This window comes from Dendrobates tinctorius, unplaced genomic scaffold (assembly GCF_039654945.1).
Source record: "Dendrobates tinctorius isolate UK_male_01 unplaced genomic scaffold, ASM3965494v1 ptg000098l, whole genome shotgun sequence".
In the NCBI taxonomy this organism is placed as follows: domain Eukaryota; kingdom Metazoa; phylum Chordata; class Amphibia; order Anura; family Dendrobatidae; genus Dendrobates; species Dendrobates tinctorius.
Window position 1 is genome coordinate 24,047,770 of NW_027361766.1, and position 13,469 is coordinate 24,061,238.

The window sequence follows — 13,469 nt, forward strand, 5'->3', positions numbered from 1 at the left end:
TTCTGTAACATGAAGAGATAATTGTGCTCTGTCCAAGAACTCTTCACCTTCCTTAATGATCTTCAACGTAGCTAACCTCTCTTCGAGATTTTGCAACTTTTCCTCCAACAGGGACACAAGCTTGCATTTGTGGCATGTGAAGTTTGGCTTTTCCACTGGTAAATCTGTGAACATGTAGCAAGAAATGCAGCTCACCAAATGGCTCCTGGCCTCTTCCATCTTGAGATTTCTTAAAAACGATGAAAGATGAGCCAAATTTTCCGATTTCCTCTTTTCAGCTGCAACGGCCAAAACCCAGTGATCGTTGAGCTCGCGGAGACTCTTCACTTATCCCAGAAGGCACTGGGAATATGCAAATGATCTCCTCAAGACTCTTCCCCTGGTTTTCCGATTTCCTCTTTTCAGCTGCAACGGCCAAAACCCAGTGATCGTTGAGCTCGCGGAGACTCTTCACTTATCCCAGAAGGCACTGGGAATATGCAAATGATCTCCTCAAGACTCTTCCCCTGGTTTTCCGATTTCCTCTTTTCAGCTGCAACGGCCAAAACCCAGTGATCGTTGAGCTCGCGGAGACTCTTCACTTATCCCAGAAGGCACTGGGAATATGCAAATGATCTCCTCAAGACTCTTCCCCTGGTTTTCCGATTTCCTCTTTTCAGCTGCAACGGCCAAAACCCAGTGATCGTTGAGCTCGCGGAGACTCTTCACTTATCCCAGAAGGCACTGGGAATATGCAAATGATCTCCTCAAGACTCTTCCCCTGGTTTTCCGATTTCCTCTTTTCAGCTGCAACGGCCAAAACCCAGTGATCGTTGAGCTCGCGGAGACTCTTCACTTATCCCAGAAGGCACTGGGAATATGCAAATGATCTCCTCAAGACTCTTCCCCTGGTTTTCCGATTTCCTCTTTTCAGCTGCAACGGCCAAAACCCAGTGATCGTTGAGCTCGCGGAGACTCTTCACTTATCCCAGAAGGCACTGGGAATATGCAAATGATCTCCTCAAGACTCTTCCCCTGTACTCACATCTCCAGCACAGGCCGCAAACCACCCTCTTTCCTGCCGGCTGTGACTGCACGGAGGTGGGCAGGCAGCTGCGGGACACACAGACATGTGCATACACACACATGTACTCACACACACATACACATGTACACACATATGTATTAACACACACATACATGTACACACACACACACACCTACTCACACACTTCCCTTCTGATGCGATAGCATCGGGCACACCTCTAGTATATAATAATATTTTGAATAACACAAAAAGGAAATAGCCATACAGTATGAAAATTGTTTGGCAGCAGGTGATCCAATTTTAGACACAAGCTGTGGTAAAGGAGGAATCTTGATAGACCTTGCAACCAACTTCAGTTTTTCAAATAGAAAGGTGTGACACATGAAACTATTAGAGAATTTTACCAGAAAACACCGGGGTGTTTCATGTTAAAGGGGGTATCCAGGACTTTATAAAAAAAAAATGTACCTGGGCACTAACAGGCAGGTAATTGAAGCTTATCTGCCCGTTGTGTCCGGCGCCGTTCTTCCACAGAGGCTTCTTTTCCTGCTCCGCTCTGTTCACAGGATGTGACTTCCGACGTCATTCTGATTGACAGTCGGATCCCTGCTGCCTAACTGGACCTCCAGGATCCACTTCACCTAAACAGAAATTATCCTAAACAAATTGACTCATTCCTGCTGACCTAAACACGTGTCACTGTGGAGGATTTCAACCAACTCCACCCCAACAAGACTTACATTACCCACAGTGCAGTTGCCAAGCTGTTTGTGAAATTCCAATAAACATGTTATGTTCCCAACAAACACAAAACAGCACAACAAAATCAACTGTTCTGGCCTCATTCAATCTGTGAAAAAAAAACAGTGGAAATGGACGGCATGCCGTACCTCAATTCAGAGAATTTTGTCCACCTGTCAATGGCGTGTGCTGTGACTCCTGACCCAGGATGACCTACACCATCAGATAGAATTTGTAGCATAGATGACACAGCAACCCTTGTTTTTCATATCAGGTGCTGTGATGACAAGAAGTTTGGCAATTTCGCTGTGGGTGAAGGGGGTCCTGTTTGGATGGAATTTTTGAAATCTTTCAGGACGACACGTGTGCTTTGTTCACAAGAAATGAGGACAATTTCAACACATTCTGCTTGGGAATATGTAATCCTTACCATCGCCTGTACAGAAGAAAAAAATTGTTAGTGTAACTTTTTTCATTCTCATGAAGCACACCAGTTTTTTGGGTGTAATTTTCAATTTCCCATTTGAAAAAGTTGAATCCAAAATGATGACATTAACGACTGCTATGTTGGTGTCACGACCAGGTTTCCTCCTCTACTCCACGGCTTGTGTCTAAAATTGGGTCACCCCCGTCAAACAGTTTTTAATTGATATAGGTGTTTCTTAACTTTTGAAACACTGTACGAGTATATGATACAAGTCTGCACTTCTTACCTACTGATGATTGGAGAGAAGAGCCAGAGGTTGGCCATTATGACATTGAGTGGAAACGAAAACTGTAAAATAAAGACTGACAATCACAATGTATATACAGGCACCAAGCAATCATACTGTCATACAGTGTTACTGTCCAAGACAAAAGAACAGTGTTATAATAAAAGCGTACAAATTTTTTTTTTCTAGAAAAGCCACTTTTTTTTCCTTCTCCAAACTTTAGCAATTAATGCACGACAACAAACTAGTATAAATTGCCAATAATTACAAAATTGTATTAAATACAATAGCATGACATAACAAGAAAATTCACAGATAAAACAGGGATACTGCAATCCTAAAGAGGAGCCATATTGCACATTTGCCCGAAGTTGGCATTAACAAATGCATAATATTGCAAAGGCCTTCATGCCTACAAAAAATGCCAAACTCATATGTCCATGGTAACACCCATATGAATTGCTTTCATATCAACTGAGTAAACATTCTAAAATTATTCCTTATGGACAAGGGCACAACCCAATATATGAAAATACTCTATGAGCAAGCAATACCATCTTGCTCAAAATGAGCGTCTCAAAAAGGTGCACTAAGAAATTTAGACAGTGGAAAATTTCCCAATCGGACACTTACATGAAGGGAGTGTGTAGCGCTGGCGTCCCAGTCGCCCCTTCTTCGTCAGGAGGCGCGTGACGAAGAAGCGAAACGCGCGTTGGGGCGACAGGGAAGCCAGCGCTACACACTCCCTTCATGTAAGTGTCCGATTGGGAAATTTTCCATTGTCTACATTTCTTATTGCACCTTTTTGAGACACTTATTTTGCGCCAGATGCCTACAGTACTATTTATTGGGTTTTTGTTGATCCAAACTTTAGCAGCCATTTTTTTTTTAAATTTACATTGTTGTATGAGGCCTTGCTTTATGCAGGGAATTTGAACAATTGTTTTTTCTTTGGAAACTTATAAACTACCCATAGATTTATATAATCTTTTTCAATGCAGGTATAGAAAAAAAATGACCTTTGATTTTTTTTTTGCATTCTATATAGTTCACATTTTACACACTCTATTAAATTAATTCAAAAGTTTTTCTTTTTACAAAATGTTTGCACAAAAATACATTTATTTCATTTTTTTTTTAAATAAAAAGTCATAAAAGAGCTTTGGGGCATATAATCAGTGATGACCCCTATCCTGTTATTACCATTCAATGTAGTAAGAAAATATAATGCACTCTAGGTTAAAAAGTATTTTCTTCATTGAAATGAATGGCCCAATTGCATTCCAATACAATGAAGATTGAGAGCAATGTAATAAAGGCCATTTAAATCCCAAATGTACAGTGCCTTGCGAAAGTATTCGGCCCCCTGGAACTTTTCAACCTTTTCCCACATATCATGCTTCAAACATAAAGATACCAAATGTAAATTTTTGGTGAAGAATCAACAACAAGTGGGACACAATTGTGAAGTTGAACGAAATTTATTGGTTATTTTTAATTTTTGTGGAAAGTCAAAAACTGAAAAGTGGGGCGTGCAATATTATTTGGCCCCTTTAACTTAATATTTTGCTGCACCACCTTTTGCTGCGATTACAGCTGCAAGTCGCTTGGGGTATGTCTCTATCAGTTTTGTACTTCGAGAGACTGAAATTCTTGCCCATTCTTCCTTGGCAAACAGCTCGAGGTCAGTGAGGTTTGATGGAGATCGATTGTGAACAGCAGTTTTCAGCTCTTTCCACAGATTCTCGATTGGATTCGGGTCTGGACTTTTAGTTGGCCATTCTAACACCTGGATATTTTTATTTGTGAACCATTCCATTGTAGATTTTGCTTTATGTTTGGGATCATTGTCTTGTTGGAAGACAAATCTCCGTCCCAGTCTCAGGTCTTTTGCAGGTATCTTTATGTTTGAAGCATGATATGTGGGAAAAGGTTGAAAAGTTCAAGGGAGCCGAATACTTTTGCAAGGCACTGTACCTGCATTCCATAATATTAGTATTAAAAGGTGAATGACATTGGTATAAAAGAATAATTCTTACCTCTCCTGCTAGATGCTCAAACATGGAAGCCTCTGGACCTTCTCCAAACATATTTGGCATTGGTAGTCTCTCTAATCTGTGCAGTTTAAAAAAATTGCAACATTGTAAAAGTTTAATAGAATAAAATAAATTTAGAGATATTATGGTTTTAAGAAATAAAGCAAATTTGTTGAAATGCGAAAATTTCTAATGCTTTTCAAGATCTCCACTAGTAGTCATTCAATGGTAACCTTTAGGCTGTGTGCACACGATGAGTTTTTGGCGAGGCTTTGACGCTGCGTATTTTCATTGCGTCGAAATCGCAGCATCTTACATTTTCAGCAATGTGGATGTGATTTATATAAAAATATCCTACCCACTGTGTTTTTTTTTTACCGAAGCGTAATCTGACCCATAGGGCATGTTTGAAACCCACAACATGCCAATTTCTCTTGCAGGTATACTGAGTTTTATATGCAGATTTTTCCAATAGACTTGCAATAGATGCAGAAAAACCGCAGGTAAAAAATGAACATGCATTTCCGAGGCAAAAACCCACACAAAAAACACATAACCGCGTATGGCCAATCTGAGGGTTTTCCCTCATCCTGTACCCCCTATATATACTTCCCGTACTAGGAAAAACACCCACCCTATTAGAATAAAGACACTACACATTATCTTCTTTGGATAATTATGGCCACAGCAGCCAGTTTATTAACAAATATCATAAACATTTACAATATGTATTAAATACACAATCTTATATGACATGAGGGCAGGGTTCTTGGAACTCCAAAAATTCTGGCTAAATATTTGGCAAAAAACACAAGAACTTAAAAACTCCACGTTACCCTCAGCCCTAAACCACCAGCTCGAGGGCACAAAACATCCCATTCCGGGAAGTCCAACCACCAAAAACTCCCGGGTAAAACCCCGTCCAGAGCCGTAACCAAAAGCCAGATCCACCGAAACAATTTTAACTGTCCAGAATTTTAACTTCCAATTCCTTTTCGCTGATTCAGCGTCAACTCCAAGAACCCCACCCCCCGCCAACTCTGCCACTGTGAGGAAGCAACCTCCATTTGAACCACCGCTAATATGCCTTCACCATGCTCCCAGCTCAACCTCGACCAACCCCATGCGATTAAAACAGGGGGAGGGTGGGTGGGTCTTCTCCTGCTGTCCTTCCGGCTGAAGTTAGGGGTTCCCGCACTATTCCTGACCCTTTATAATGCCCCACCCCCAACTCTCTTCCCCTATCCCTGAACCACCAATCCCATCCTTCCCCACCCGATTTTAAAACAAAATAAAAACCCCTTCATGTCCCCAGCGCAGTCATGTGGGGCTTACATATGAGCTGCGCCTATTCCTGCCCCCTCTTGACCACGTATGGCCAATCTGGGGGTTTTCCCTCATCCTGTACCCCCTATATACACTTCCCGTACTAGGAAAAACACCCACCCTTTTAGAATAAAGACACTACACATTATCTTCTTTGGATAATTATGGCCACAGCGGCCAGTTTATTAACAAATAACATAAACATTTACAATAAGTATTAAATACACAATCTTATATGACATGAGGGGAGGGTTCTTGGAGCCCCAAAAATTCTGGCTAAATATTTGGCAAAAAACACAAGAACTTAAAAAACTCCATGTTACCCTCAGCCATAAACCACCAGCTCAAGGGCACCAAACATCCCATTCCGGGAAGTCCAACCACCAAAAGCTCCCGGGTAAAACCCCGTCCAGAGCCGTAACCAAAAGCCAGATCCACCGAAACAATTTTTAACTGTCCAGAATTTTAACTTCCAATTCCTTTTCGCTGATTTAGCGTCAACTCCAAGAACCCCACCCCCCGCCAACCACTCACAGACCTGACCACCTCAGGCTCGTGAGTGCCCCAACACCACCAGTGCTCTTCCGATTCCACCTTGTATCGCCAATGCCCATAAATCAATTCCGATCTCGTTCAAATGAACCCCGTCGTCCCTCCAAAAATTACCAACCCCCAATTCCAATTCAAAATGACGTACGCAGATACCCCCATTTCTGGAAACAAAACTGGATACGGCCCGGTTCAACTTCACCCTGGCCCTGTTAATCCCTTTTAACAATCGGGCCGCCCTCCACTTCTTTCTGGGAACAATATCAGACCAAACCGTCAGCACCCCAGGAAACGATGCCCACAACCTCAAAAAGTCAAAACGAATGTCCCTAATCAACTTCCTGACAGGTTTGACGCCCAAATCATTTCCTCCCAGATGTACAACCAAAATGTTGGGAGCCTTATCCAAACAAGCAAATCTAGAAAATTCTGACAAAGCCCTGCTCCAGACCATCCCTCGACGTCCCAACCAACAAATGACAACTCGATCCCTCCGAAAACCCAATTGCTACCATCCGGCCTCCGCCCGAAGCGCCCCCCAATACACAAACGAGTGTCCGAAAATCCAGGCCAAGTACGGATCCTGACCTGAAATACATAACCAAAACAACAATTGTTAATCACCCCCAAACCATTCACCCCAGCCCCATCAATGCCGCACATATGTCAAGTATCGATCGGAATTCCAGCGGCCGATACGCTTGATCTCGTCCACCCCCAAACCACGACTATGTGCTTCAGAGGCCACACCAATCCTAAAAGAATGCGACCCGTTTGAACCAGGAGGGAGACCCAACTCCCACAAACCTTTCTTAAGAACCGCAATAAACTGAAAATGAGACAAAAACGCACCGCCCTCGTGGCACAGTAAGGGGCCCACTCGACCCGACCACAAGCTCCAATATGACTCCAAACACTTTTCCGGGCACATCACCGCCCCTTCCACTCTTCCCAATACCACTCGCTTACCCCTTCCCAACTGATCAGTTTTTGAACGCCGAATCCAAAAAACAATCCCCCCATTCCAAAATTCACAATCCTCCGCCAGCAAACCTCCAGCCCTGTCTCTACTACGCGACACTATTTCGCCTATCCTCATAGCCCCAAAGAACGCTAAAGAAAAAGCCAATTTGAACAATGCCACCTCAAACGAAGAACTACAAATCCTTTCCTGAACTCTCCCCAACCCTTCCCTTGTGCTAAACGAAATAGGTCGACGCCTGTCAAAACTCTGGGTCCCTTTTCGGAAACCTTTTAATGCTTGTCTAACCAGGAAATTCTATGTGACATCGACCGAACCTTCCAACTTAAAACCAAAAGCCAGGCCAGCAATTGATTTATTAACCCTCGTAACTGACCAGCCCGTTTCAGCCGCCCTGCCAACCAGAAACAACACAGCCGATGTCCTGTCTTCTTCATCGGACTCCAATGCTCCCCAATGGGACACCCATGCCCGCCATATGTTCCATGCTGCTTCGTGTGACTCCCAAGTTTGTCTCGTAACCGACTCCCGGATCAATGTTCCTGCCAGTCCGTAATAATCTGCCACAAATGCAAAGGGCATTCCGCTCCTGAGGCCTCCACGTCTGGTGCCAGTTCCCGGAAGCGCTCCCACTGCAAATGAGACAAAGCATCCGCTATAGAGTTTTGCACGCCCGGCGCATGCACCGCAGTAATCAAAGTGTTCAATTCCAGGCACCGTACCACCAATTCCCTCACCAGCTTAATCACCGGGGGAGAAGAAGCGGACAAAGTGTTGATCACCGACACCACGCTCATGTTATCACAATGAAACCTAACTCTCCTATTCTCAAACATCTCGCCCCAAATCCATACTGCCATCACAATGGGGAACAATTCCAGCAAAACCAGATTTTTCGTCAAGCCTCTCTAACGCCACCGATCGGGCCACTTGCCAACGCTCCACTGACCCCTACAATAGGCCCCATAACCGACCCCGCCTGCCGCGTCCGTATAAATCTCACAATCAAAATTGTTCAAAAATTCCTGTTGAATCAAAGATCTACCATTGTAATTTTCCAAAAAACGCTGCCACACCGCCAGAGTACAGCGGTGGGGCCAGTGCCTGCGCCACCCAGTTCCCTAGCAAAAAATTCGGCCCATGGGCATTATCCTGAATGCGAAATTCAATCGGCCTAGAAACGACTGCAACTCTTTCAATGTCACCTCCTTAATCTCCTAACCCTGAGAACCTCCTGCTTCAACAAGGACAATTTATCCTCTGGTAGCCGACACTCCATTCTTTCCGAATCAATCAGTATGCACAGAAAACTCAAAACCGTATAGGGGCCTTCGGTCTTTTCCCTCACCAACGGCACCCCAAAAGTCTCTGCCACCCATTCCATGGCGGCCAAGGTATTCCTACATAAAACCGACTCCGGTGGCCCTATAAACAAAAAATCATCCAAGTAATGAATAACAGATGGAACACCGGAAACATCCCTAACCACCCATTCCAAAAAGGAACTGAACATTTCAAACAAAGAACACGAGAAAATAAATACAAATAGAATAGGTACTGTAGATATATAGATGTCAGTGACAAATACAATTAGTACAGTGTGTGTGCAAATTACTGTACATGTATTTTATTAATAAAAGATTTTTTCGGAAAAAAAAATGGCGTGGGCCCCCATGCAATTTTTGTAAAAAGCAGTGAGAAAGCCGACAACTGGAGGCAGATATTTATAGCCTGGGAAGGGGGTAATACCCATGGAGCTTCCCAGGCTGTTAATATAAGCTCACAACTATATACTTAGCCTTTACTGGCTATTAAAATGGGGGACCCACCCAAAAAATGACATGGGGTCCCCCTATAATTAATAACCAGCAAAGGCTATGCAGACAGTGCAGGCTGATATTAATAGCCTAGGAAGGGGCCATGGATACTGCCCCCCCAGCTAAAAACATCAGGTGTAAGCCGCCCCAGAAAAGGCACATCTTTAAGATGCGCCAATTCTGGCACTTAGCCTTACTTTTCCCACTTCCTCTGTAGCGGTCGCAAGTGAGGTAATAGTTGGGGGGGGGTGCTGTCACATTTGTATTGTCTAGTGACATCAAGCTCCGAGGTTAGTAATGGAGAGGCGTCAATAAGACGCCCCCATTACTAACCACATAGTCGCAGTGTAAGAAAATACAGACACCCAGAAAAAAGTCCTTTAATTGAAAGAAAGTCACAGACTCCTTTAATATTCTTAATTAAACCATACTTATGACCTCGCCTAATTCCACCGATGCCCTTGTCATCTGCAAAAGGGGTAAAAAAACAAACAACAAAATTCCTCACCTTTCCGCAGAGATGCTTTCAATCCATTAGTCCCATGACGGGTTTAGCTCTGCTACATCTAAATGGTATGCTGAATGGTGCGACCATGCAGCCTGTCATCCAGTGGAGAAACTGAGCACCGTGTGCTCAGTGTCTGCCTGTGAACTGCTATTCCCTGTCTGACGGCACTGCAAGCGTGAGAAAGTTTTCCTGCTCACGCGGTGCCATCTGACAAGTCCTGCAAGTTCACAGAAAATGAACTCACTTCACCTATGTGACGTCAGCGCGAGCGGCCGTGGAAAAATTTCCCATGTCACATAGGTGAAGTGAGTTCATTGACTGTGAACTTGCAGGACCTGTCTGACGGCATGCGCGAGGAGGAGAATTTTCTCACGCTTGCGGTGCTGTCAGACAGGGAATAGCAGTTCGAGACTAAGTGCCAGAACTGGCGCATCTTAGAGATGGGCCTTTTCTGGGACGGCTGAGAGCTGATGTTTTTAGCCGGGGGGCCAGTATCCATGGCCCCTTCCTAGGCTATTAATATCAGCCCGCAGCTGTATGCATATCCTTTGCTGGTTATTAATCATAGGGGGACCCCACGTCATTTTTTGGGGGGTCCCCCATTTTAATAGCCAGGAAAGGCTAAGTATACAGTTGTGAGCTGATATTAATAGCCTGGGAAGCTCCATGAGTATTACCCTCTTCCCAAACTATAACCATCTGCCCCCATTTGTCGGCTTTTATTAATTAAATACATGTACAGTAATTTGCACACACTGTACTAATTGTATTTGTCACTGACATCTATATATCTACCTATTCTATGTGTATTTAATGTATGTAATCCATCTCTTCTATCCTGTCGGCTTCTGCAGTGATTTTACAAAATCTATCTATGCAATATAAATAGATATAAATATATGTGTGTCACTGACATCTATATATCTATGTATTCAATATATATATATATATATATATATATATATATATATACTATCTATTCTATTCTAACCTGTCAAGTGTGATTTTACTGTATGCGGCACATAAACTGCTGGCTTTTCAAAGGACACTGATGCATAAAAATCGGACAGCATTCGCATGGTCCGAGTGCTGTGCGACTTTTTTCTTGCACCCATGTCTTGCATTGCGAGTCTTGGACAATATACGCATGCAATCGCAGCATGCTGTGATTTTACATGCATGTAGAATACGCCTGAGAAAAAAAAACGGCGGTGAGGTGAGCTGGCCCATAGATTAACTTTGGTCTGAGTGTTATGTGATGTTTTCTCGCATAGCACTCGTCCTTATTCTATGGTAGTGTGACCCCGGCCTTAGAGAAAAAGTATATTTTGGTCATGTGATGCTCACAACTGGTACAAGTTCATGACATGAGAATTTAACTCCTTATCTGGAATTAAATAATCAAAATTCCCACTCAATTACTACAAGCACTGAGAAAACTGGGCATGTTGCAATGCTTTTGGGGCAAAAACTGTTTATGTTATAAGGAAACTATCATAAAAAAAATAACATTGTTTAAATCGGATTTTTGCGCATAATTTTTTTGTTGGAAATTTTTTTTGTCCATATCACAATCTGTATTAAAAATAAAAAACATGTAATTTTTATATTGGGGCTTTTTTTTTTTTTTTTTAGTTTTTAACTTCCTATAATTTCAACATATCCACGTGTGTATTAGTCACAATGAATAGAGCCCGATTCGCTACTTTAGGGTAGAGTCACACGAGCTTAGACAAATAGTGGTGGAAAGGGAAGTACATCGCCACATCCATCCAGGATTTCAATAAAATCTGTCTTTACTGAAAATTAGATTAAAACATAGTAAAATGAAACCTCAGGAAACCGGACCTGTTTCTGGTGTATTACATCCTTACTCATAGGAAAATAGTCCTTATCAATTTTATCACATGCGGTATAAAAAAGATCCCCAAAAAACAATTCCTTAATTGCTGTTTTTTGTTCATTCTGTCTCCCAAAAATGGAAATAGAAAGCGATCAAAAAATGTTATGTGCCCAAAACTGGTACCTATAAAAACGTCAACTCATCCCACAAATATCAAACCATCACATGACTCTGTTGGCTGAAATATGGAAAAATTATAGCTGTCTAAATATGGAGATGCTAAAACTAGTTTTTGCAATAAAAAGCATCTTTTACTGTTGACAGTAGACAAGCATAAAAACCCAATATAAATCTGGTATTGCTGTAATCGCACCGGCCAGAAGAATAAAGTTGCCATATCATTTATACCGCAGAAGGAACGGAATAAAAAATAAATTAAACCAATTCTTCACCTGCTGTTGAGTTTATCATTCCGCCTCCCAAAGATTGCAGTAAGGCTGGGCGCATATTTATCCTGCACTCTACGCGGAGTTCTTACACCGGGGTTACTGTGTGAATCTCTAAAATACGTGGTTCAGATGAAACCCCCAGTGGGCACACCTGACTTTTAGTTCTTTGTCACCCCCTTTAGTCCTTTGTCACCCCCTGACGAAGGACTAAAAGTCCAAAACGTGCGTCGGGTGTGTGCCACACGGGATCCACTAGTCCTCCAGATAATTACATCCTCTTATATACTGTATCTTGCTTCATGTTGCAGCCAATTCCATTACTGCACACTGCACTTTCTTTTGCTCCCAGTTAACTCTTGAAGGATTGATCCAGCAATAATTTTTTAACCACTAAGTTTACGATTATGTCTATATTCAGCTGTATCTAGCCGTGATATATGGCATTCAGTTGATATTATTTCGGACGACTGTGTATTTTGTAGCAGTTTATACAAATGCTATTTTAAAGCTATATTGTATGGCATACACATTTGTACTTAAGTGTTATATAACTTTCACCTGGTGGCTATCATGGATCATTTCTATCTTTTTAAAATTTACACTATATTTTATTTTTAACCGTGTGTGCACCTGTGTGCATGGTGCTACCACTTACCCAGATATGAAAACATAGCTAGGATTCAAGATCAATGTAGAAAACATAATTAATTGGTGAGATAATCTCCATGAAACATATATGAACAATGGAAGAACTTAGAAGAGCTTACACCTCAAAATGTTTTTAGCATTTATGTACTTTGTACTGTATATGGTGTTTATTAAATGTCTATTTTTGCTTTGTTGTAGCTATATTACCTAATAAAATATTTTTGTACTTTGGTAACAAAAAAACTCGGCTTTACTAATGATCTTTTTTGAATTGCACCATGTACCTATACTTATTCGTTTTGAGGTATAAGCTCTTCTAAGTTCTTCCATTGTTCACACTTACCCAGATATGAAATAATAAAGGTATTTTAGGTATATGATTGTTCCTATCTTTTTCTGACCACATGGTCGGCTTTCTTCTTTTGGTCTTCACGATTCTTCCGAATGGTCTGCCATTCAATCTGCTTGCAGATGTATGTCACCACTGTAATAAGTTGTATACACCACTTCGGCTCAGTGTGTATACATCTATTGCAATGTTCAGCTCACATTCTATACCTCAGGGGCTCTGCCAATGTAACATGGCACTCTCAAACCAGTGACGCAAAATCTGCACTGTAATATGGCACGCCTTCCCTTCTGAGCTTTACACTGTGCCTCAAAAGTAGTTTTCGACCACATATGGGGTAACTGTGAATTCAGGAGAAATTGCACAACAAATTTTGGGGTCCATTATCTCCTGTTACCCTTATGAAAATGCAAAATTTGTAGCTAAAAAAAGATTTTTCTGGGAATAATGTGATTTTTATTATTTTCTCGACTCAACGTTA

At 42.0% G+C, this 13,469-nt stretch overlaps 1 protein-coding gene across 1 annotated transcript in view; it reads right to left on the reverse strand.

The window, feature by feature from the left end:
- PM20D1 (peptidase M20 domain containing 1) overlaps window positions 1-13,469 on the reverse strand; it is a 146,857-nt gene that overhangs the window by 47,545 nt on the left and 85,843 nt on the right. Inside the window, exons 7-8 of the mRNA XM_073587233.1 lie at window positions 4,521-4,596; window positions 2,482-2,543 (exon numbers count right to left, since the gene is read on the reverse strand). Coding sequence (XP_073443334.1) covers window positions 2,482-2,543; window positions 4,521-4,596 — 138 coding nt within the window. The remainder of the gene's footprint in view (window positions 1-2,481; window positions 2,544-4,520; window positions 4,597-13,469) is intronic.